We start from the raw sequence: 24214 nt of genomic DNA, 5'->3' as shown, positions 1-24214 counted from the left end.
AAAGCGACTTGCTGACTTAGAATAATTATTTGTTTATTATAACATGTTTTATATGTACAAACATTTGCAGATGATGCCGAATAAAAATATATACAAAAAGTATTGACAGTTATTGTATAAAAATATTATTCCTTTGGTTTAGAGAATTGCACAACCATTGGTTTATCTTTCAAATGGTAGCCATTTGTTTCTTGGAGTGCTAATTTCGCTAGTTCAGTATTCTGCAGAGTGACAAACGCCTGACCTTTCATTCTTCCATCTTTCATGAGCTTAACATTGTACCTGAAAAATTAATAATAATTATTTGAGTTCATTTAAGTTTTCTTTAACTGTAACAAATGATAAAAATACACTTACTCGGCCTCATCTTTACTTGAACTTGGTATAACATATCGACGGTAAATGTAGTGCAAATCACTTTCTTCTACATGTTTGTCAAGGTTTTTTATATATAACTTAAAATATGGATTACCAGGACTATAATTTGCAAATACTTTGTCTGCAGCTGAAATAAAAAGTAATTACTTTGTATTGAAAATATTTCATATTGAAATTTAATCTTTTTACACATTTTACATTATGGAAAACTTACTGTAATTTGACATTTTATTTTTAGTTAATTCTTCTATGCTAATAAATTCTCTTAGCTCTTCTTTTTCTTCATCTTTCTTAGCTGGGAAGATCAGTCCAAAACCTTCTACATTTCCAGTTGGATTAACAATAAATGATGATGTTCCCTCACTTTTGGTTTCTTCAACACTTGGTTTGAGAGTCTCCAATACCAATTTCTGCTGTTTATTTTTGCGAGTTTGTAGCTCAAACACATCTTGGGGTCTCTGTTTCTGACTTGTAGATGCAACTACTAGCTGTTTGAGAGGGTTAATAAACTTAGGAATCTTCATTCGTTTTTTAGATTGTGGCAATTTTCGTTTTTCTGGTATTATGTGATGTGACATATTACTTATTTCTTTATCTGATTCATATTCTGATTCCTCTTGATCATCTTCTTCCTCTTTTTGTTCAATTACCTTGATCAGATTTGATTGCTCTTCAAAAACTAAATATACAAATAAAACGAATAATATAAAAATCATGACTGCAAGTAATTCAAATAATACAAATGTATTTACCTGATTTATCACGTGGAGACTCTGCAAAGTTAAACAAATAATTATGATTTTCAACATCATATATTTCTTTAATTATAGGATATTTTTCTTCTAATTCTTCAAATGGAGGAGGTATATTCATTCTGTTCATTAAATGTAAAACCTATGACATTTTAGAAAATGTATTAGATTTTAAATTAATCATAATAGAAAAGTGAGTTTTATTTGACATACTTGAGTATAAAATGTAGGTTCCTTAAGCAACTGTAAGGCTATTCGCAAAACTGTACATTTTGTCGCAGGAGGATACTTGTACTTTATATTAGGTGGTATAGGCTGCATAAATAAACTTTGTGGTGCCCAATTATTTAATTTTTTCATAAATTCTTTGTAATTGGCTTTGCATTGTTCTAACTGAGCATCATTTTCTTCCAAATTTTCTTGATCATCGTTATCATCTACCGATATATTTCTTTTTGCAAATTCTATTGACAATCTTCGACCTTTAACTGGTAATTGATGAAGTCGTATTAAAGCTTCCTTAGCTAATTCTTTGTTATGAAATTCAACAAACGTGATTGTGTATTTTTCTGATTTTCGTATTGTTCGTGTTTTAACTGCTCCATAATGCCTGAAAAGTTCATCTCGTTTTTCGTTTGAAAGTCCTGGTGGTAAATGTAGTACTCTTAGAGTGCAAAGATCCTATGGAATATGAACATATTAAAAATTAATTTTCTTAGTACATTTAAAATGAATTTAGACTTCATTCATAAATTCAAGTAAATATAACCTAAAAAACGAATTACATGTAAATCATTTTTAATAAATAACAAACTTCCTACCGTTTGATTTGTCATTTTACAATTGAAATAGCACTATATACAATTAATAAAATTTTTCATTAACTATGAGATAAAATAAAAAAGAAAACACTTAAGTATCTACGCATTGTTTTCGTTTACTTTTTTCTGCTTGTCTGAAACGAATGTTCATGACATCAATTCTTTAATCATCTGTTTCTGTTACCGATTAACGCGCTAGATTTGAATTGTAGTAGTAGATACAAGTTGCTCAAAATTATTATATAAAAGTAGAGTGAAATAAATCTACTTCATTTGAAAAATTTAATAAAATAATCAATAAGATGCTGGAACTAAACATACGTTCTGATTGTAAATATTATTTTAAGGGTCGTAAATCAAAACAAAATTGTAAAATCTTTATTTGTAAATAAAAATTTCTTATTCTTAAGTAACAATACATTTTTGCTTAATAGTTAATCATTTAATTATGTACACTACCAAAAATACAAAATTTTAAGGTTATAAAAAAATAAAATAATAAATAACACAAATCATGAAAAAATGAAGGTCATTTTAAACACTGTCAGGATGGGAGGAAGATTCGTTTTTTACAACTTTTTTCTTTTCTAGATTAGCGCGTATGGTTCTGATAGTTGGTAATGGCCACTTATAATCGAGTAATAATTGGTATCCTTTTCTACCTAATGCAAGTTTATATTCATTTGCTTTCAATAGAGTTTCTTGAGACCACTTATACCTCCTTTTTGTTCCTTTACCCAAAAAATTAATTTGATCTTCATTTAAAATTTTACGTAAGCCTATGTAATTAGTTTCTAATACTTTTATTTTGTTTTCTAGTAATTGTATCTTGCTCTTTAGACTTCTACGTGTCATCTTATGATTGTTTTTCATCATAATTCTCATTTTTTCACTATTTTGCAATGCTTTTTCAAATTTTTCACATCTACTGCATTTTGCATCAGTTGTTTTACAAGAAAATTGGTTGAGGTGTTTCGGCAACAAATGTACACGGTGTTCTTCTGTGTTCATATTGGGGTTAATATTTTTTTCTTTCATTGGTAAATTATTATCCTCATTGAAATTAATTTCTTCATCTGTTACTGGTTCAAAGTTTTCATAATCTTCTTCAGTGACTTCTATTTCATCATCTGTTATCGGTTCAAAATTTTTATCTATAAAAGAATCTGAATCACTATCATCATCTTTTAGCAACTTGCAATTACTGACAGGATCATTTGGAATATCTGTATTTTTAGTAACCTCTGATGTTTCATCCTTAATGTAATATGAAATTGCATTGCTATTTGAGAGCAGGCTTGTATTTTTTTCTTCAATAATTGATACTTCTTCATTTTCTTTCGTGTCTAAATCTGTAATATTATAAAATATTTATATAAATAATGAATATTCTCAGTAAATTGATAAATGTAGAAATTATAGTTATTTAATGTAATTATATTTTTAATGAAATTATAGTTTTTTATGCAAACTTTGTATACCTTTTGATTTATCAGCTGTGATCATAGACTTATTGGTTGGACGATTGACTAGTAATATTTTATAGTGTTGGCCCGATTTAGACCATATTTGAAGGTCTTTGGTATGAGGATTGGTACGCACCATAATTGTATTTAGGTAGTTAATTTGAGGTGGAGCAACTGCATCAAATATAAAGTTTTTAATAATCATTTATATTTTTTTTTATAAAATCAACAGAAGTGTTGTTACATACCCATTCGTTTTTTTTTTTTAACTTGAAACACTGAATGACCAAAAATAGTAGGCACTGCATCAGGTTTCAGTTTCTTTTTTCCATCTACTTTTGGCTTTTCCCACATATCTGCTGTAAAATGATACTAGAAAAGTTTTGTCAAATATTTTGTTTCACTCTAAAAAAGTATTTTAAAAATTTAAGCTTAATACTCACTTCACACAAAACTGAATGATCATTAGGAAGCATATAAGTTTTGGCGCCAAACTTTTTGCAAATATCTGTCCACAATTCTCTTCGTATGGAATTTTTAGGGAAACAGCTCATTTTGACACCTTTGGCAGAACTATTTTTGCATCCTTTTGCATAGCAAGTAGGCATCTGTAATAGTAGAAGCAAATTACTTACATAATTCCAATGTTTAAAATTTAGCACATTTTAATACTGGTGTAAAAAAGAAATTTGAACGTCATATGGACATTTTCCCCCTAACGAAGCAAAGGTGAAGAAGCAACAGAAAGGTGAAATCACTTTCTTGCATATGTATCTAACTTTATTTTTCTATACATGATGTGTGTGAGATGAGATTTGAAGCACGCTTGCTTTTCCGAGCGTGTATAAATCAAGTCCTCGCTCAGAGAGTATTGAAATAATAATTCAATTGTACAGACATTGAATGACTTCTCATCATTTAAATATGTACTTTTATAATTTAATTTGCATATAATTTATAAATAATAAATAGGAATATGAATGAAATATGAAACAAATGTATATAAATGAAATATAATATATATCATTTAGTTGCAAATAGAGTTGTAATATTTTTCTAGGTTTCTATCTTTGAATTATCAATTAGTGAATAGTTAAATTATTTGCTAATCTTTGCTATAATATAAAAATTTGTAAAATTGAACGTACTGCCATACCTTGATAAATTTACTTCAAAAATCACACTTAATATGAATTTGATTAATATACTGTCAGTTTTATTATAATTGCCATTTGTTTTGTTTTGATCCTATTTGTAACCTTAACTTGCAAACTGGCCAAATGCTGGATGCAGTGCTGCCATGAAGACTGTATAAGTCTCCATGAGTGCTACGTTAGGCCAAATCGAATAGCTTGTTTCGAGATTACTTCCTGACTACCTTCAGGTTATTATCTTTGCTGTGAAAAATGCTCTAGCTGCTGGGTCCCTAGATTTGGTATGAGAATTGCGTCGGCTACTCCGTCAGTGCCGTACCTTTGTACGTATACTTTGCACGTTTACTTTGTATGAAAACTTTGTGATTATTTTACTTTTTTTAGATGGAAATTACAATCACTTAGCATTACATAAAAGCAAATTAATCATAAAATATGCATTTCAAAGAATAAAAATAATAATGATCTATATTATTTTCAAGTTACAACCCGATACTTATTTAACCAACATCCAGCAACTACCCAATTTTTCAACTTCAAACTGCGATTGAAAATAATTTTTCATTAAATACTACATATTTTTAATAATAAATAAAAGTAAACTAATTGACTAAATTTTTAGCTTGTAGCCACGAGTACGCTAATAGCAAGGTAGGTACGGCATTGAAATATGTATTAAATCTCACCAAATCTGGGGGGCTATTTTCTAGGGACCCAGCAAAGTAATTATTCCAGCGTCAACGCTGATCACAGCGCATAAATTTTCAGATAACAATTAAAATTTTCAGATAACGCATACTGTAAGAAATCACAAATAAATACTATTATCACTATAGTTAAGTTTTCATTCATAGTGTTTAATATATATATATATCTTGAAAGACTTTCTGAATAAATCGATTATTATACAAGAGTTGCATAACATCTTTTTGTTTTTTCTTTATTTATATACCTAGCCATTAGGTACTTAAAAACATTAATTCTTTGCGAATTTTTACCATTAGCGATTTAAAATGAAAATGTACTAGTCCATGTGAAGAATTTGTTACGAGAGCCCTGTAAAGATCGAGCCAAGCCGACAATTTGCTACCAACTCCTATACGACCGAGGTACGCTTTTTCTCATAGTTTTCAACTTATGTGGGTTTGTCTTCGAACTTAGAATGTTAAAATAACACTCTTGACCGGAGAAAGAAAATAATAATCCATTTGGACAATAATCTGAAATAATTGTAAAGCAACGTGCATTGACGAAACCAGTATTCGAACAACCGACCATCTGTTTATTGAAGCGGGAATCCCGAAAAAGAAAAACAAAAGTAACGAAGAAAAACCACGTCCTTTCTCGGTAAGAATAAATTAAAACCAGTTATATGGTCGGGAGAAGAAAAGGCACAAAGAGAGAGAGAGAGAGAGAGAGAGAGAGAGAGAAAGCAGCTATTTGTGTATACAAGACGGGCCATGCAAGTGTAATATTAGATGAGCGCGGCCCTTCTCGGAATCGGCGGGCCCCTCCGCGCACTTCCCTTTCACCGCATAAGGCCCCCTCGAAAAAATGAAGATATTCCATGTGTACGGCAGCTTTTTCTACAAAGTCATTGTTGGCGCTACATCAATGAAACTTATATACGCTTTTGTCAAGGTGCACAGAGTCGCCAGCTTTGTCGGGAATTTTCTTTTCCAAGGGGTCCGTCCTATTATTCTATTTTTGATCCTCACAAGAAATTCCTGTACGGACAAGCTGCGTTTTTATACGAAGGGGTAGTTTTGTATTCCGGAGAAGGAGCCAACAACGAGCGCGCAGAAGTTTTCGTTGAATGCAGCTTATTTGATCAGACTTATGCACATTATACTAAAAATTTTTCTCCTGTGGATGCCGACATTTGCTGTAAGTATATATGGGTATGTAGTGAAAAGTAACAGTAAGAGATATTTTTGTTGTAAAGTATAATAGAGTTTCAAGTATAACTTAAATCGTTCAAAGCAAATAAAATTATTGAACTTAAAATGTAGTGAAATATCAAAGAAAATTAAATTATCTCTGAAATAAAAAATAAATAAATATATATAGGTTGAATTATTTTTCTTAAAAAATTGTCTGTCTCAAAATGTAATATCCACGAGTACAAGGATTACATTCCCACGTCGCGCGCTGATTACAAGATGGAAACAAGCCGCCTCGTACTTGGCGCGACGCTTGTATATGTGCAGCGCGAGCTGTATGAGGAAGAAATGCAGCAAAACCAGTCTACGGAGGGGAGAAGATAAAATACGATGTGTTGCTGGAATACGAGATACGTTGGTTTACGGTGTCGAGCCACTCACTTTCGTCATTCTTCGTGGAATCTATTCATGTTTTGGTGAATGAGAGGCTGCAGACGCCGTTCCCTCTCCGCTCGCGGAATGCAGTGGTGGAAAGAAAGAGCCGTCCGTGTCTACGAGTCTCTCGCTGCAGGGAATGGGAATAATAGTAGTCTTGCGCGCTGTGAATGAGAGCTGGCCGTTGATGAGCGCGATGAATTCTTTTTCTCTAATTTTACCCAAGAGTGCTGCGCAACCTCTCGACAGAGTACAGAACCCGATGTTGTGGTACTTGGCAAGTAGCGCGATATGGAGTTGCATGGGAATTTTCTTTTTTCTTACATGCGAAAAGTAAACGAGTAAGCTGGCATAGAGGAAAATTATCTTAGGATTAGATTAAACGTATGTTTTCCGGTGAAATGCTCATTATAAAATAATCAATAGCTGTACTTTTTTTACTGGGATTTATAATATTATATGTTTATCGCGTTTTTACACGTACCTTTAAAGAGAAAGTTACGACCAACCGACTCTAAATTTTCGACTGAAATCCCTGAAAATCATTAAATTTTAGTAAAGGTACTCGTTAATTTAAATTGCATGTAGTGAAATTTAAATATTTATCTTCTTTACGTGATATCATGTGGGTTAGACAGAAATCAAAAGCCGATTACGAAAAAACTAAAATGTGAAATATGTTATTGAACTTTTATTTCGTCATTTCTATTACAAATTTGATAAGTAAGAGAAAAATAATTGTATTTTTCCAATTAATTTCTCTTAGAAAAGTAGCTCTTACTGTTGAGATGTGAATAAAAATGATATGCCTATGTTGTTTTGATAAAGATAACTCTAAATCACTCAACTAAGTCAAGTATTTCAAATAATTGTATGCAAATGAAACTGTTATAATTATTATCATATTCAGATAATAAAATTCAATTCAGAGATGTGAAATTAAAAGTCTTAAATTCTATTTAAGAGAAGTTATATTAAGGTAAAAAGCTAATTGTTTTATATCTGAGTGCATACGTGTTTGATTGCTCAAGATGTGAACAACAGAAAATATATACACCTACTATATTATCATTACGAGTATACAATACTATATATTATGTGATTATCTATTTTTACCATGGTAGTCAACTGAGATAATGCTTTTAATGGATTATGGACTCGCGCAGTGTTCGCCGTCAACATCGTGTTTAATCTTTAAATTTTGAAACACTTGTAATCGAAATTATTTATTTTTTATTCTCCAGGCTCTAAATAACACTTTTGTAAATGAATATGATTCTAGAATAATTTTTAGCTTACCTTAGAATGTTTTAGAATGTTTTTTATTTTTGAATACTTTTATAAACAGTAAAGCTGTATGTTCTCATAATAAAATTGCATTATTTTTAATTTAATATTTAAATTTTTAAATGCTTAAGGATTATAAATTTGAACCACAGCTTCTGAGAATTTTAATATATCTATCCTTTAAGTTTCAAGCAATTTTCATTTTTATTTGTTTTATAGCCACGATACTCCTTTACTTCGTAGTAAACAAAAGATAGGCTATGCCATCCTAGTTTTCATTCATAAAAAAATGCTTTCCTTCGAATCCGTATTTTATATGAGAAAGTATTTTCTTTTAAGGTTCAATTTATAAATCTACAATTCTTTGACTATTGCAGCTTCGGACGAAGACACCTCTATTGGAATTCATTGTAAACCATGGTTATCGTTGAAAAAAGGTCTTTCATCATCACATTCTATTTCTTTTAAAAAATACCTCGGAAACCCTGAAACTTTTTTCAACATAGATACTAATTTCCTATTTCTTACTTCCTCTATTTTTCTGGTTATCTTACCTTTAGACATTATCTTCCTTCCATCCGCTGGCACGAGACCAAGGCTAATAATCAAATACTTAGACGAAACAGGACGATCTGCAGCTTGTATCCTCTTTCTCTCCGAGCACCTGGCGCGTGCAAGGCAGCAGCCGGCTTAAAGTAATATTGTTGCCACGCGACAGCTGCCACATGAAGACACAAAAAGAAATGCTCTCTCTGGGCAGCACGTGCACGCGTTACCGGGCCTATTGTTCGAGAAGGATGATGTATTTTATCGCTTCTTGATTCGAATGCGCGATTAAGGAACGCCCGCACGCGTTTCCTTTTTGGTACATACTGCGTAGTACAAGCTGCGTTTGTTTTCTTTTTTTCGCTGCTGTTGGATTTCTATAGTAGAGAGTGAAGCCTCTTCAATGGTGCACGTGATGCGTCATATGTGTATTCAAAGTAGTTTTTTTTTAAATAAAAAAAAATAATATTACTTCGAAAGCTCAGTAAAATATGACGTTTCTAATAAAAAAATTGCAAATAATATATTCAATTAATATAGGTTATCAAATATTTTTAGATGTGATACTAGAATTTTGAGAGAATATTAGGATTGAGTTAAAAACCAATGATTTAAAAATTTTTTTTATTATGTTTTCTTCAATACCAATCTTAATGTTCATATACAAAAACTCTAGAAATACTTTCTCGAAGAGACGCTATATATAATAAAATTAAATATAAAAGTAATTTGAAAATAAACTTTTCGACACTCCGTGCGGAAAGTGCGTTTTTCTCGCACGCTCGGCAAAAAACGTACGTTGAAAATCGCACTTTCCACACGTCGTATCAAGAAATACGGTACGGCACATGTTCGGGAATGAGTTTCTCGTCTCGTGTACCATTCCACCCTCGCTTTGCTCGGGCGTAAACGCTACACGAGACTAGAATCTACTTTCCCGCACTTGTATCGTAATGTACTATAACGTTTCATACGAAATTTCTTCGAGAAAATATATCTATTATTTTATTCGATATTCTATTTTCATTTATTAGATTACGTTTTGACCGTATTTTTATATCTCAGCGATACTTTACCAGAAAATCTACATTTCCGTGACAAAGCTAACTATTTTATAATGTTGCTTATTTTGTTCTGTATTAACCAGATTTAGTATCCAATTGTTTTATGAGAAAACTTCTTAATTAGAAAATTCAATTTTCCAATCACTAATTTAAATTTTTATAAATGTAAAGTATACTATACATCTACTATTTCTAAATGAATGAAAACATGTTTATTACAAGATGCGCGATATATAGACATTTTGTTCAACCTTAAGGCCCCGAGCCCTTTATATAGTCACTAGGAGGCTTAACTTTATTTACACTTGAAAATTTAATAGTTTATTTTGTTTTGTATTGCAAATAATAGATAAAGTAATATAAAATTATATGGAAATTTAATTGATTTGCATTTTTTACTGTTTTATAAAAATAATATGATATTGTAAATATTTGAATTTTTGTAAAGGTTTTCCTTTATATAAAAAATATACATTAATACTGTTAATGACTAGACTTCATGCGTCCATAGCACATTACTTTCATCATGTCCATCTATTTCAAACAATAACCGGGACTAAAAACACAAAGGCAAAGTATTACTATTCTTGTCTAATTTACATTCGATTTTGATCATTACACAGAAACAACAAATCTGTGATTAATTGCGAAATCAAGACCGACCAAGAAAAATACCAACTTTTCTTTTTTATTTACTTTTTAAAGTATCACAATATCCACACGCTTAAAATTCTTTTTCGTATATTCGTATACATTTGATAAAATCGTGTGCACGATTAATAAACATCGCCCTTGCGTTCATAGTCAATGCCAACGTAACGCATGAGTCGTCGTCAAACAGTTTAAAGCCATTCCCAGGCTTTTTATAGCTGTTGACTGAAAAAATGCATTCGCTAGGCTTATAAAAATCCTCGAAAAAAAAAAATTATGAGAAATAAGCGCGCACAGTAAGATCGATTTTCTTACGGCACAAGGCACAGGTAGTCATGCCAGGTGCGCATTTAACGCAGGTGACGATATGTCCACACGGCACAAATAAAATGCCGAGCTCCTCATTGTAACAAATTTTACATAATCGTGCATCAGAGTCTACTGGTTTTCTCTCACTTGATTGCTGTGACTCCTCTGGCTTTGCAACACTATTACAATTCGTCGATACCGTCGATTCTTTCGAATCCCTTTGTACCTGTATCATCGTTCGAGGTTTTGGCGTCGGGCACTCCGTACTACTTGGTCCAGCAGCAGTATTTTCATTTGGTGTCGACTCTTCTACGAGTTCACATTTCTGCGGTACTGATGACTCAACTTTCTTTATACAGCTTGGAAGTTTCATTCTGGAGATTTCCTAAAAAAATTAAAAAATCAAACATTATTCATTTATATTTTGACTGTGTTTTTGAATATAAATGTTATATATGATACAACATCCATAAAAGAATAACTAGCAATTTACCTCTTCCGAAGGTGGTGGCACCATCTTTCCAGTAACATTATTAATAAACTCTTGTCCTAATCTAAGTTTGATGTAGAAACAGGTAGAGAACCACTTGGCATGTTGAACCCATGGGTCATCTTGTGGCTCCCAGTTCTTCAAACCACCACCGCATTGAAAACACGTTGTATGATCACCCGTCCCGGTGTAGAAGAAACCAGCATCAGCCAATTGTTCTTTCGTCTGAACCATCGAGGTCGGCCAGTTGGCAAAAGTCTGCAACCTTACTTCATAAGTAGTGTAGTCCGGAAAATCGGGACGTTTGGCAATTGCGAAACCAAGGCTTCCTAATGCCGCGGCTGAAGGCAATTGTTGCTGCTGTTGCTGTTGTTCTTCGCTTTGTGGCGACGCACTTAACGGCATATGAGTATCAGCTTCAGCATCCATCCTATAATTTAATCTATAAGGTCCGCAGACGTCGCGACTCCTTGGTCTTGTTACTTCGATGTTGTCGGGATTAACACCGATGGGTACGTTACCGCATGATTTTCCGCGGATTAACCTGCAACGACCGCTCCACCGTTTATGTTCCGTTTCTGGATCGTCACCTTCTTCCCAACGGCAAATTTCAGTGCGGCATTCGAAACAACGAACTCTATCGATTTGTCCAGTGTAGTAAAAACCCGCCCGTGCAAGATCTTCAGGATGAACATACCGGCATCTCCAGTTGACATAGCTATTCAGTCTGTTCTGTTCAAACCTAATAAAGAGAATAAAAAATGTTAGTGTTAGTCACAGGCTTTATTTGCTTTTATTACAGCTTTATGCTTTTCTCTTAATTTACTCTTAATTTACTTAATTTACTATTATTGTGAATAAACTGACTTTAATAAAATTAAATTTATCTGTAATTTTTTAAATACTAATCTATATCAGATAAAATATCAATAAAAAATACGAATTGACTGTAATTAAAATAGAGACAACAATCAACTCTTAAATCAAAGAGTGAAATAATAAAAAAATTTATGGATAAGAGAAAAAATATGAGCAAGATTTAATTGGTTTAATTGGTGTATAGAATTACCTGTATTCTAAATTATTGCTAACATCGTCCACCTCATTTTTTGCTGACTGAAGTGGTGTAGCAGTTCTAGCTGTAGAGGATTTAAAATTTTCCACGCCTATTGATTGTGGTGATTCAGTCATTTTATTTCCGATGTTTGGTGGGTTTAAGCCATTGTTTTGCTGTAATCAGAAAGAACATTTTTTCATAAATAAACCACGTTTTAAAAAAGGATAAATAGGCTACGCATTAAAATTCAAAGTACTGATAAAAGTTATCTCTGAGACACATTGGCTTTTACACAGTATTAAACAATAAATGCAAAGTCTGATAAGATATCAAAAACACAAGGTGAAAAATAATGAAATAAATGGTTTTTCCTGTATTTTTGGGTAAAAACTTAATCTTGTCAAATTGGGTAGTCAAGTAATTTGTATTTCTATTTTTACATGAAATTCAAATGTATAAGGAAAAACAGGGTCTAGGTGTCTACACATTATCAAGTGAGATTAAATTACTATTTCAGGTATAATGCAATTCTAAAACTTTAAATACACAGTAGTTAATATAAATTATTTAACAATCAGAAAGTCAATAAATTAATTTAAAGCTGTTCAAACACACCTTTTCTTCTTATCATTCTACACTTTCTCAGTGTTCTATTTTTAAGTAACATACACATTGCCAAACAGACAAAAGCTATATCTTCTCTTATCACGAGTTCAAAAAATATTTGAGAAATCAGACAACGAATAGCCTAAAATTCACTTTTGCTTCAAAATGAAAAACGATTGAGCATGAAACAAATAGTGTCAAGCCATGACGACTAATTTTGAATATGCAAACGAGTACGCGGAAAGTACTGTGAGCTTCTCCATCGGCTCACGCAACGGTACAAAAACAGTCGTGAAAGAGTGATGAGTGAGGACATCAGTCGGCTTTACGTAAGAGGAAAATTCCTGTTCCCTCTGTCGGCGTGCGGAAAATCACATCTTTTTTTTCTGTAACGCATGTTTGTATCCTTGACAAAATACGCGTGACTGAATTTTTCGGTAGCTATGTCCTCAAACTCGATAAGTTACGTTTAGAAAACTCCACCGTTCCCGCTTTATTCACGAGTTACTTTTATTGGTTGGGATACAGTTCGAAAGTTATTTCACTATTTTAGCGAATTTTCTCGACAATCTCTGAATACTTTTGAATTAAAGACTAAATCTTGCATCGTGTCCTAAAAATGAAATTAAGTTGCATAACAACTTGATCATCGATTAATTTTATCATTAAATAATTTCAACAATTTAAAACTAGCACTCTTTACCGCCGTATTCGTTATCAGACAACAACCAGCAGCAGTAGCAGTGGTTGCAACAATCGATAAACTCGTTCGTGCCGTCCCCAGAAAATAAATTTTCCTTACGTACATAGTCGTGCACAGTACGAAATTGAATCGACAAAAAACAAAAGATAAGACTTCCATCCGTGTCAGAATGAGACAAGTCCTCTCTTGTGCAGAACGTGTCTCTCGATCCTTTATTTAGAAAAGTGTTTTGAAAGAATCCGCGACTCGCCAGTATACGACGCCAGTGCTTAAGCGGCCCTCTTTGATGAAAGGAGAACGCGAAATTCGAGAATTTCCCGTAAAACCCATCAATCATCACACTGTGCCTATATAGAAATCACGTGTACAACTCGTGTCCTAATTTCATTTCTTTTTTTGTGCACACGTGAACAAAATGCAAACGTATACGAACATATATGAGTAATTATCATTCCGTTCTTATAAATATGTGACGAATTACGATGACAATTTGTACACGCACACGTCATTAACACGCTATTTGACAAACGATCGATAACGGGCTTTGCATCCATTTGGAAAACTATTATCTTTGCTACATACTTTATCTATATCTGTAGACAATAAACGTTCTTTTCGAAAAACACGATAAGTAAACTTCGCAATATAGAAAGAAAGATCGAGAGCCCACTCTCTCACTCGACAATCGACATATGGCAGAGTGCAACGCTTCGTGTATTTCATAAATTATTTAAATGCGGTATTTTTTTAAGTGAACGTGCAAGCAGTCATTGATTTTATATACAATCATTCGTTTGAGAGACATGCCCTTGTATTCAAATATTAAAAAAAAAAACTTAAAGCCATCAGAATTCTTATTAAAAAGTATCGATTTTCGCAATTAAACTTTCAAAACTGCTTTCGAAACTGAAATTCAAAATTTTTAAAAGTATCAAGGAAATTGAAAAAAAACTTTTTTGCCCGGTGGCCTGAAAGTATTATTTTCAGCATTTTCCAGTTGCGCCTCGGTCGGTAACATTCTTATTTCAACCTCGTTGGACAAAAATAATAGAAACACCATGGCCGGAAAATTGATAAGCCCATAGCATGTGTTTGACAACCTGGATACGTAATCTACTATTTATGATTGCTTTTAGGAATGAGAACTGATATTTTATTGTCAAATGATTCCCTGGTGACGCTAATAAAAACCAGCATAAAATAATGAGTCGACCGATAAACCCATTACAGAACTGCGTGACCTTTCAAGTGAACAGACAGACGGCAAAATTATATGAAAAAAAAGACAGGCATCACCATAATAGAATGGAGCTGACATCAAAAGCGCTAATATGGCTTGCAAATCAATGCCGTAGCACTTTACACACTGGCAAACGCTTCTCGCTCGTAGCCTTATAAGTTGCGCTGCCTTCGCTTGGCTAACTTTCACAAAACACCTCACACAAACTACACTCGCTCATAGATGGATACGTACTACTGATATATAAGGCGGCATCTTGATGGTGTGTTATCGGGGTTGTTTCAAGGGTGTTCTTCAGATAGCAAAAAATTGAACAGATTTTCCCTTGACGTCTTCCTTTTATTCCAGAATATGTGCTCGTAACACAGTAATAAAAACGAACAGAAGGTATAAAAAAACAGAATAACTGAAGAAATAACACGCGTTCACACACCCACGATTATTGGCAGTCATCACAATTTCATTATAAGCGTATAAACGAAACACGTGACTATCAAATTCACGGTAGAATGTTGGTGGAAGTTGCAAGAAAAGCAATGTGAACGTCGTTTCGATCAGAGCCGAGTCTGATCCAATGTGCGCACAAAAGCGAGGCTGTTCCTGGACTCAGTCTGGACTCATGCAGCTGCCGCGTGAGCAAGCGAGGCACGAAGCGAGGCACGAAGTGGGGGGGGATCGAGAAACACAACGACCTAACGCTGAGTTGCCATATCTCGTACGCCTGCGCGAGCGCCTTTCGTGGGAAAAGCTTGTCCGCCGTCATCATGTAATATTAGTAAAGGCCTTGTCGGTCGTTCGTTCGTTTACTATATAGACACTATGTGGAGTCCCCTCACCAATTTGAAAGGTCAACTATTTTAATTAGATTCTCTTTTCCTCGCGGATATATGCAAGGTGAGTTCGGTTTGGGTAAAACCTAGATTCTGTTGTACCTAATCGTTTTAGCAGTAAAGAGGTACATGCGAGGGTTGAAGATTCATTGAAGATTTTTACTAAATGTGTTACTTCATATTTAAACTGACCATTGGAGCTTGAACGGAGCTACTCGCTAAATTGAACTTATAAAGCCTGACATTCAAACATCAATTGAACAATCATTTTTAAAGTTCAATGGAAACTTATAGAATTCAATGGAGTGACTTGAGTATATCTAAAATCTGATAAAAATAATATCCATTTCTAGGCCGCAATGAAGTAGTCTAAATATTCGTTCCAGTGCAGAGGCAGCAGACATTCGAGCATGAAAGCAAGCTCTATCTGCTTCCATAAAGGCTTGCGCAGCCAGCAGCGTGTCTCTCTCCCACCCGGTCGAATGGGATTCCATTCCTCTCCTCTCTTTCCGGAATGCACACTTTTACACAACGTGAGCCGTTCACGAGAGGCTGCCTTGCCTGCTACTCGCTCTTTCTCTTTCCTGCGCGCCTTACACACGGTTTACTCCCTTTCTTTTCGAGTACGGGCACTACATATGCGAGTATGCGACGTAGTGAGGGAGAATGATTTTTTCACAATGTCGAGGAGAAACGAGGCTTGTTGTGAATCGCGTCGACATAGACGAAGGGGTTGGATTGCAGGCTGGTAATGAGCTATTTTTTGAAGAAGAGTGTACAAGATATGACGAGGACTCCAGCGCAGACTACTTATTTCGAAGTTATGCTAAGCGAAGTTTGTGTCAAGTTTTTTTGTAGAATGGAGAAAGTTGGTTGAGTTTTGTAAGCGATTTAACAAATTTTTAATAGTGAAGGAAATACCCTTTGGATAGGATAGGAAATATTAAGAATACAACAGCTAAATTGAAGTATATCGAGTATTAAAGATTATATCAATATTTAGTTTAGCTTTCTCTATTATAATGAAAAGATTTGAAAGTGATCATAAAAAAATTTACACATTGAATTAATGTTTTTCACTTTTATAGAATCAGCGTGATTTTATTGATCAACACCACCGATAAATAAAAAATTGTAATAGCCTAATCAAACGGCAAAAGCTCCTATACCTTCGCCATATTTTAGGAGTTTTTAGCACCGCCCATATATGTCGTTGCATTCACTAATTGGTCGACCAAGCGAAAACATAACCTAACTACCATTCGTAATGAACTTTTTGAAATTTTCTCTTTAAATTTCCATATTTTTTTACGGGTAAAATTTTAATTAAAAATTATTTGTTTTTATATTGAATTAAAATAAATTAATTTGGTTATCGATATTTTAAGTACAGTAAAATAATAATAAGATGATATACTCTTTTGATAGTTAAAGATATTGTTTTAACAAATCTTACTGCACCTTATAAAATTGAGAAACAAAAAGAATCTTAATGTCAAAGCCAAACCGATTTTAATAGGTCTGCAGTCATCCAAAATGCTGCAAAAAAATACTATCATAAAAATTCCAAAATAAAGTTAATTTTAGTTTGTAATTTCAGTTAGAAGAATATAAAAAGTCAACGGCAGAACTGGTTCGAGAACCACTCTAGAGTGATTAATATTTGAATTTTTTATTTCGATTAGAATAGCCACAATCATGTGAATTCTCAACAGTTGTTTAAACCAAAATAGGCAGAATAAAGTACCTATTGACATCAAAAAAAGCAACATTCGAACGTGGACTATTGAGCACGATTAGGCATCCGTGACTCACAGCGATTATTCATTAGCTATAAAGTTAACAAAAGAATACAAAACAAATACATCGACAGCGTGTTCGCAGTTTACAAAACTTACATTTCTTTCTTTTTAACGGAAGTTCTTTAGTTTGGCAAATGACCACTCGAATCTCACAAAGGCAGCGTGTTATTGTCGCCAAAACGCGGTTCGCAACCCCAATCGCGTTCTCTCTCTTTCTCTCTCTCTCTCTCTTTCCTCAATATGAAAATACGTGGCATTGATCGTACTCCCAAGCCTCGTCACGCCATTTCCCTTCTGACAAACTTCCTCAATTATTCATTATCTATCACGTGCGCGACCGCATTTCCGTCCGCTCCGCGCGGCCTACAGCGCTTATCAGAGCACAGGCGGCCGAAAAAGCAGAAGCTCGTTCGCTTTTCGAGCGACATCGGCTTCTCGAAAGGACAAGAAAGTGCTGGCGCGCTCGCGTGGCGCCGCGTTCTCTCAGGAATTCCAATACGCGCTCTCCCCGCTCCCGACGCTAATCCACTCTGGAATCTCTCTCTCTCTCTCTCTCTCTCTCTCTCTCTCTCTCTCTCTCTCTCTCTCTCTCGCTGTTCGCTGCCACTGGAAAGTCCGGCCGCGGGAAATTCTCACGCCCTACGTGGCGCGCCTCTATCCTTCGAAAAAGCCCTGCGTCTTCTCGGAATCGCGCTGCTTTCGACTTCCGTGGGCGCGCGCTTCTCATCCATTGCATTGTTTTCTTTTTCTCAACGAGATACAGTGTAACGTGCGATTGGTGATACGGCTGGCAATAGGAAGCCGTGCGCGCGTGATTGGTCACTCGCTTCAAAGCCATTATACTCACTCTTTTGTGGCTATACTCAGTCAAGCATCGTGAGCAATGCCAACAACTGCTCTGCATTTTTCGAAATTAACTTTGAAAGATTAAGAAATCTGGAATCGTCGCGTGGCCGGCCATTGGTGCAGGTGACTTCGAGCCGATTTCTGGACCAACTGTCAAAGGCGCTCGAGACTTGGTCGACACCTACGCAGACCCTGATACTTGCGAGCACCTGCAAGCGCGCATTCAACAGCTTGGCAGTCCTGGTGGGACCTCTCGAAAAATCGGCAAATCGCAAGCCAAAAGCAACTGTTCTGCACAGCTCCACAATGGTACGGAAGCGAGGTTGAAGTTTACTGGAAAAAGAGCTGCAATCGAAGTTCAACGTCCATCCTAGACGAAGGCAAAGACGCCAGCCGAGGCATGACTGTGTATCAAGGCCTTATCAGAGCGTCAACCTCGGTTAGCGCGTCTCATCCTTCGCGCGACGTATAGCTTCTATTTTGCGTGGATTTTCTTCATTTTTTTCGCGATCGCGCCACGCGCGGCACCCGAGCTCGTTGCTCTATCAACAAAGCCTCGTCGTATCTCCGTCGGACAATCGGACGCACGCGAGAGGGTCTCACGTTCTCGCGAGACTTTCACAATCGCCGATCTTTTTTTTTTTTCTTCTTTTTTACACTTTACGAGCCGCGTCGTAATACAAGTTATACACGCGGCGAGCTGGCAACAGCGCGCAGAGAAGTGGTACGCGAGAGCTGCCGAGATCCGGACGCCGCTGCCTTGGCGTACAGCGCCAAGGAGGTCTTTGCGCTGTGACTCGCGCGTCTCGACGCCCAGCATTCGCGGTGGGGACGCATACCGCGAGAAAAGGAGATGAGCTCACCGCAGAACCATCCTCTTACCTTACTTCGACGTCCGAAAAATCGCTTTTGCGTTAACCAACTTGCTAATTGCGCCCTGTTTTATTTTTCTTTCATTTGTTTTCCTTGTTGGGAGTTATGCTTTTGCTTGAAAATGCAGGTTGAATTTGCGAGGTCGGAAATTGTTTCAAAGATGTAGCGCACTCCCTTAGATCTGTATACTCATTGAATCCGGAAATTTCCAGGACGAAATCTCAGAAATTACGTAAAGTGAAAAAAGTCTCGTACTTATGTTATGGGAACGTATGCGAATCATGCAAATGTCGTTATTAAGCTGTATGTTTCTTGTCTTACTATCCATTTCTACTCGGTGCGATTGAAATTGTCGAAAGTGCGTGCATTCACTATAGTCGTTTCAGATCGGTATAGGTTGGTAACTGCACTGCCGATGCTTTCAAGGAGAATTGGAGTATTTCACTTGCATAATTTATTTGTGTGCGAATGTGAGTGAGTAACAATGAAAAGAAAAATCACATTTAAAAAAATACAATTTTCAAAGCACAGATTTGCTCATTTCTACGCGGATTTACATTTGAATGTTTCAGTGGATTGAATCTGTAAAAAAGTTTATAACGCAAAAAGAAAACAATAAAACGCTTGCCGCGCGTATGCGAACAAATAAAATTTTACCAAACGGTTATTTTCGCTTGAAATGAAAGAATGATACAGCTTTTAAGTGGCAATTTATAAAACACTCTCGAAATAAAGGTTGACTTTTTTGTAAAACAATGAAAAAGAGAACGGTAAAAACGGTATATCTTTTTGCAGAGCAAATTACAATTTCCAAATACAAGTTAAAAGTATACCTTGCAAACTGAGCAGCAAAGAGAGAGAGAGAGAGAGAGAGAGAGAGAGAGAGAGAGAGAGAGAGAGAGAGAGAGAGAGAGAGAGAGAGAGAGAGAGAGAGAGAGAGAGAGAGAGAGAGAGAGAGAGAGAGAGAGAGAGAAAAGAAAAAGTCGTCTAGCAACGAGCCTCAGAACAAAAGCAATCCGATGACAATTCCATCTTCGCAAACGAAAAGATTTTGGGCAGTTGCAGCCTTGGCTGGGCGAAACGTAAAAGCGGCGATGATGAATCTGCGCGCGTGACGCCAACAAATATTTTCAGCCTACGCAGCTTGGGGACGGCGGCGCGTGCCGCGAGTAAAAAGAGAAAAAGGACCAGCCACAAGCTGGATAAGCACACTTCCTCCGTGGAAAGGTACGCTCGAGGTATCCTTGTGGCGATGAGCGAAGGTACGCCAGTGCACGCGCACTCAAGCTGTACGCGAACAGCTGCCATTACATTCGAGCAGATGTCCGACTTTTCTCGAGGTATCGTCACCGCAGATGTTATATTCTCGAGTACTTATCTATTTAATTGGTTCGTTTCGCCGTTAAGTTCGTCGAGCTAACGCATGATAACATTAACGACGCTTTTGAGTGAGCTGACCACGAGTGAAACGACTCACGTTTATTTTACCATTAACGTTGTCCCAGAGAGCGGTGGTAGTCTAACGTCTAATTAGAGGCTGTGCTCTGACATTTTCGTAGCACTCATGCCAATTATTGCACGTCCCATTCCGTTCGCAAAGTAAACTGGTGCACGATTTTTCAACAGCGAAACGTATAGAGGCAAAACTGAATGACTCGGACCCGTGCCCACACTCAATTATAAACACAAGTATCGAATTTAATACTCTCGCGGTCAAAATTAACAAAGCTGAATCATCGCGAACAATGCGCGCGTAAAAAATAAGACAATGAAAAAATTGCTTCAGCACATAATAACCTTATGCGCATATCTCGCAAGATAAGAGAAGAGTTATAGGATGCAGGGTTCAGCAGAGGAGGCCTTGGGCCCAGAACGTGTTTAAAACGATACGAGTGTGTGAATGGCCGCCGATGAGCGAGGAAGGCGAGGAGAAAGACACTGCAGCACGGCGCGTCTTTGTATGTATAAAAGACGCCAAGGAAGTGCGTACATCATGAAACAATTGTTGCCTTGCGTCTGTCGACTTCTCGTTTTAGACGATCCTCGCGAGGCGACGTTGTAGTTGCTTTCGGCGAACGACAAGGAATAACCAGTTCATTTTTTGTCGCGGAATGCATAGTGGAAACGATCGAAAGACGTGGTTTACCCGTGAACGTTATTACAGACAATTATTTGCATTTTCTTTCCTATTGCGTAAATGTTTACTCATCTATTACGGTTCAATAACCGATTACGTAGTTGCAAGTCCCTTATCAGCGCAAACAGTTCGTAAACAACGTTGAAAGTCACTTTCTTCTTTCCACTGTAGTTCAGTAGCTGGATTGTCGCGAAGATACGTCTTCATTATGCCAAACGATTCTTTAGTTGCTAAAGTGTATAGTTGAGTAAGTAACACTGCCATGAACGAAAATTTGTTTCTCTTCGACGAGCGTCGGTTATTGTCTTTATCAATCGGTAAATCACAATCCGAGACTGCAGAATGAGTCACAGATAGCAGTGACACAAAAGTCTTCATTCAAAGTGAGGCATCTTCAATTACTGTCGTTGTCAGCTTGAGTTCGCAGATTCCAAAGTCCACGAGATCACTGCAATATTTTTGTTTATTGCAAGCTCCGATAGCATTTCATTTATTTTCAGAACCTTTACTATGCTCATTGATGTTTTTACTTATGAAGTAGCTAATTTGGACTTGTTTTAAGTTTTCGAAAGCGATTTATGGAAAACGCTGCGTTCCCATATTCTAACTCGAACATAATTCAGATAAACCTATTCGGCAGACACAGTGATGCTGTTATCTTGCGCGTTGTTATGGCTTCTCGTCTAGCCTGAATCTCCCAAACACAAAGTTTCTTCTTAATGTCTCGTGCGCTGGCGAAATGTATTATTCGGTATCTGTCACCCTCCCATAAAAACTAATTCTATAAGTGCTAGTGCTATTGAAAGTGTGGCAAAGTTAAGAAGCAAATTTCGTCATATCATCGAAAGCCTTGAGCGCATTTAATCATTTTACCTTTGTCCTCGCAGACTCTCGCGAAGCAATCTTGCATAGCGGAAATTTTTAATTTCTGAAGGGCGAGCCGCGCAGTTCCGCGCGAAACGGTAAGAGCGAACGATTATGCAGCGTGCATCGAAGTCGCATTTGAAAGTAAAACGAGAAAACAAGGCGACGAGATGCAGCGAAGGGACAGGCGCCTCCTCGGCGCCCTGCGCCGACGAATGACAATTAACGCAGCGGCAGCCGAGAAAAATATTACGTCGGCGAGAGACACTCTGATTAGAGACCATCTATCCCGATGAGCTTTCTACCATCTCTCGCTATCTCATCGATTAGCGTGAGAGCGCCGTGGCTTCTCTTTAGATGCACCGAACAGCTCGGATACAAGTACGAAGATTTTCATTGCAGACAGCCCGTATGTGACTACATACGTCGCCCATGGTGGCACGGAGTCTCCCGGAAGTTTCTCGTTAGCCCCCATGTGTTCGGTTCTCTTTTTGTCGCTGTTGTTTGGCTTACGAAAACAGAATTTAACGAACACTATACTTGGATTATCTTTTTGTTCTTACGTGGAAAATACTTTTGACTTGGGGTTCGTTAAATGAATAAAGAATTTTTTTATTGCGTTTAAATGGAGTTGAGGAAATCGAGCTTATTCCCATGGAAAAAGTTAGTTTGGAAATTATCATTGATCTGGAATCTTATTGTTTTGTTACTCGTCGAATTGAGTTGATAACAGAACTCAACGCAACGTACTAGAAGGCCAAATTACAATATGAAAATGTTCCATGACGACAGTGGTGTTCCCACATGTCCCACTTACAAGATTCAGCCTTCAAAACGTACAGTAAACCCGTCGATTTCACGCACAAGCTAAATGAAGAAAAGAACGCCAAACTACACGATACCATGCATTGAATGGACTATTCAAATGGCTTTATAAATATCCAGTGTCAAAATCGATAGCGAAGCATTCTAGCCGAGCACTTGATACATCGAACGAATATTCCATGCTCACGTATATATATGTAGCTATCCCATCCTCGATTTTCATCGTAGTCAACATCGAATTATTGCACTATTATATGTATCGTCCGTTTAATAATAAAAAGTAAGCGTTAACCGAGTTGACCATTTGATGAACGTTTGACGTTATAGTAATCAATTTCTAAGGCGTGCTTACATCGATTTGGCGAGCAAACGCAAAAAGGCGTGCGTTCGCCATTTACAAGTAAAATTATCGGCAAACTAATAATACAAAAAAAATGTTCTTACGTATTTTTCCACGCGACGTCGTCTATAACATATATAGCAGTCGTAAGCACACTGGTCGATTTTTAGTCTGGCCTGGCGCCAAGAATAGCTTGAGTTTTTTACGTCTGGAAACCTTAAATTTAGCGCACTCTCTGCCCCTTTGTGAGAGCGAAAAAACAAAAAGAAAGCCTCTCTCCCTTGCGGGCTTCCTCACATGACATTCGCGATGGTCGTCGTCTACGGAAAACAGATCAAAACGACCAGACTGTATTTTGACTCTTATTCTCGGTTGCAGATGGCGTCGTTCAGTTTTCTCGTTTCTTCTGTTTTTGTTTACATCCCGCGTTACTCAATTTTGTACTCATGTATAACTAACAATACCACGGTATTTTTGTATCATCAAAGGATGTACAGTTGCGCAACCAATTACATTGAACTTTCCTAGAATCGATAGGATTGGAAAGGAGAATAAAAGATAATAGAAATGCGTGTGATGGCGTCGGTATCAGCACGAAAACTGTCGGAAGGGCCGGCTATTTACCAAAACCTTGCGAAGGGAGACCGGAAAAAAGAGAGGGGAAGTTACCGAGGGGTGTAGTAGAGATACGGCAGTAGTGGTGCAGTTACATCTGCGCACGCTTGGATCGACCTTACCGCTGCAATTTTCTCTTTCATGGAGGGGGTTTGTTTTGATTCTGCGTCGTCTATATAGGGATCGAGAAAAGGATTAGATTAAGGTCAGAGCTGATGTTGATTGCAGGTCATTTCTAAA

At 36.3% G+C, this 24214-nt stretch overlaps 3 protein-coding genes across 5 annotated transcripts; all 3 read right to left on the bottom strand.

The window, feature by feature from the left end:
- Nucleotides 1–14: 14 nt before the first annotated feature.
- On the bottom strand, nucleotides 15–2078 carry LOC131662730 (RNA-binding region-containing protein 3). Its single transcript, XM_058932592.1, has 6 exons — nucleotides 1952–2078; nucleotides 1344–1811; nucleotides 1131–1272; nucleotides 593–1057; nucleotides 358–505; nucleotides 15–282 (listed from the first exon to the last, which is right to left on the bottom strand). The coding sequence occupies exons 1-6, from the start codon at nucleotides 1964–1966 to the stop codon at nucleotides 126–128; spliced, it is 1395 nt and encodes a 464-aa protein (XP_058788575.1). The 5' UTR covers nucleotides 1967–2078; the 3' UTR covers nucleotides 15–125.
- A 191-nt stretch (nucleotides 2079–2269) lies between these two features.
- On the bottom strand, nucleotides 2270–5182 carry LOC131662771 (uncharacterized). The gene is made up of 5 exons (XM_058932680.1): nucleotides 4574–5182; nucleotides 3861–4025; nucleotides 3666–3789; nucleotides 3433–3591; nucleotides 2270–3303 (listed from the first exon to the last, which is right to left on the bottom strand). Exons 2-5 carry the CDS (start codon nucleotides 4023–4025, stop codon nucleotides 2486–2488), a joined length of 1266 nt encoding a protein of 421 aa, XP_058788663.1. The 5' UTR covers nucleotides 4574–5182; the 3' UTR covers nucleotides 2270–2485.
- A 4152-nt stretch (nucleotides 5183–9334) lies between these two features.
- LOC131675718 (baculoviral IAP repeat-containing protein 8-like) lies at nucleotides 9335–23912 on the bottom strand. 3 transcript variants are annotated; one of them, XM_058954825.1, is made up of 4 exons: nucleotides 23464–23912; nucleotides 12306–12466; nucleotides 11240–11978; nucleotides 9335–11131 (listed from the first exon to the last, which is right to left on the bottom strand). In XM_058954825.1, exons 2-4 carry the CDS (start codon nucleotides 12425–12427, stop codon nucleotides 10712–10714), a joined length of 1281 nt encoding a protein of 426 aa, XP_058810808.1. In that variant the 5' UTR covers nucleotides 12428–12466; nucleotides 23464–23912; the 3' UTR covers nucleotides 9335–10711. The 3 variants fall into 3 exon arrangements, with proteins under 3 accessions (XP_058810808.1, XP_058810807.1, XP_058810809.1); XM_058954824.1 differs by lacking the exon at nucleotides 23464–23912 and adding an exon at nucleotides 15077–15467; XM_058954826.1 differs by lacking the exon at nucleotides 23464–23912 and adding an exon at nucleotides 12909–13173.
- Between the last annotated feature and the right edge of the window lie 302 nt (nucleotides 23913–24214).

This window comes from Phymastichus coffea, unplaced genomic scaffold, assembly GCF_024137745.1.
Source record: "Phymastichus coffea isolate CEN01 unplaced genomic scaffold, Cenicafe_Pcof_1.1 PCOF00028, whole genome shotgun sequence".
Taxonomy (NCBI): domain Eukaryota; kingdom Metazoa; phylum Arthropoda; class Insecta; order Hymenoptera; family Eulophidae; genus Phymastichus; species Phymastichus coffea.
Note: the sequence above shows the minus strand (reverse complement) of the source record. Positions and strands in the feature narration are given on the sequence as shown.

What these genes read in the sequence shown, in the direction of transcription:
- LOC131662730 (XM_058932592.1), bottom strand. An exon ending in AACCTACATTTTATACTCAA is followed by an intron (nt 1,273 to 1,343) that starts GTATGTCAAATA and finishes AAAATGTCATAG; the next exon opens with GTTTTACATTTAATGAACAG. An exon ending in AAATAAAATGTCAAATTACA is followed by an intron (nt 506 to 592) that starts GTAAGTTTTCCA and finishes TTTTTATTTCAG; the next exon opens with CTGCAGACAAAGTATTTGCA.
- LOC131662771 (XM_058932680.1), bottom strand. Translation starts at nt 4,025, where the DNA reads ATGCCTACTTGCTATGCAAAAGGATGCAAAAATAGTTCTGCCAAAGGT. An exon ending in ATCATTCAGTTTTGTGTGAA is followed by an intron (nt 3,790 to 3,860) that starts GTGAGTATTAAG and finishes AAACTTTTCTAG; the next exon opens with TATCATTTTACAGCAGATAT. An exon ending in TAAAAAAAAAAAACGAATGG is followed by an intron (nt 3,592 to 3,665) that starts GTATGTAACAAC and finishes TATTTGATGCAG; the next exon opens with TTGCTCCACCTCAAATTAAC.
- LOC131675718 (XM_058954824.1), bottom strand. Translation starts at nt 15,097, where the DNA reads ATGCCGCCTTATATATCAGTA. An exon ending in TGCCGCCTTATATATCAGTA is followed by an intron (nt 12,467 to 15,076) that starts GTACGTATCCAT and finishes TTCTGATTACAG; the next exon opens with CAAAACAATGGCTTAAACCC. An exon ending in TGCCACCACCTTCGGAAGAG is followed by an intron (nt 11,132 to 11,239) that starts GTAAATTGCTAG and finishes TAATTTTTTTAG; the next exon opens with GAAATCTCCAGAATGAAACT.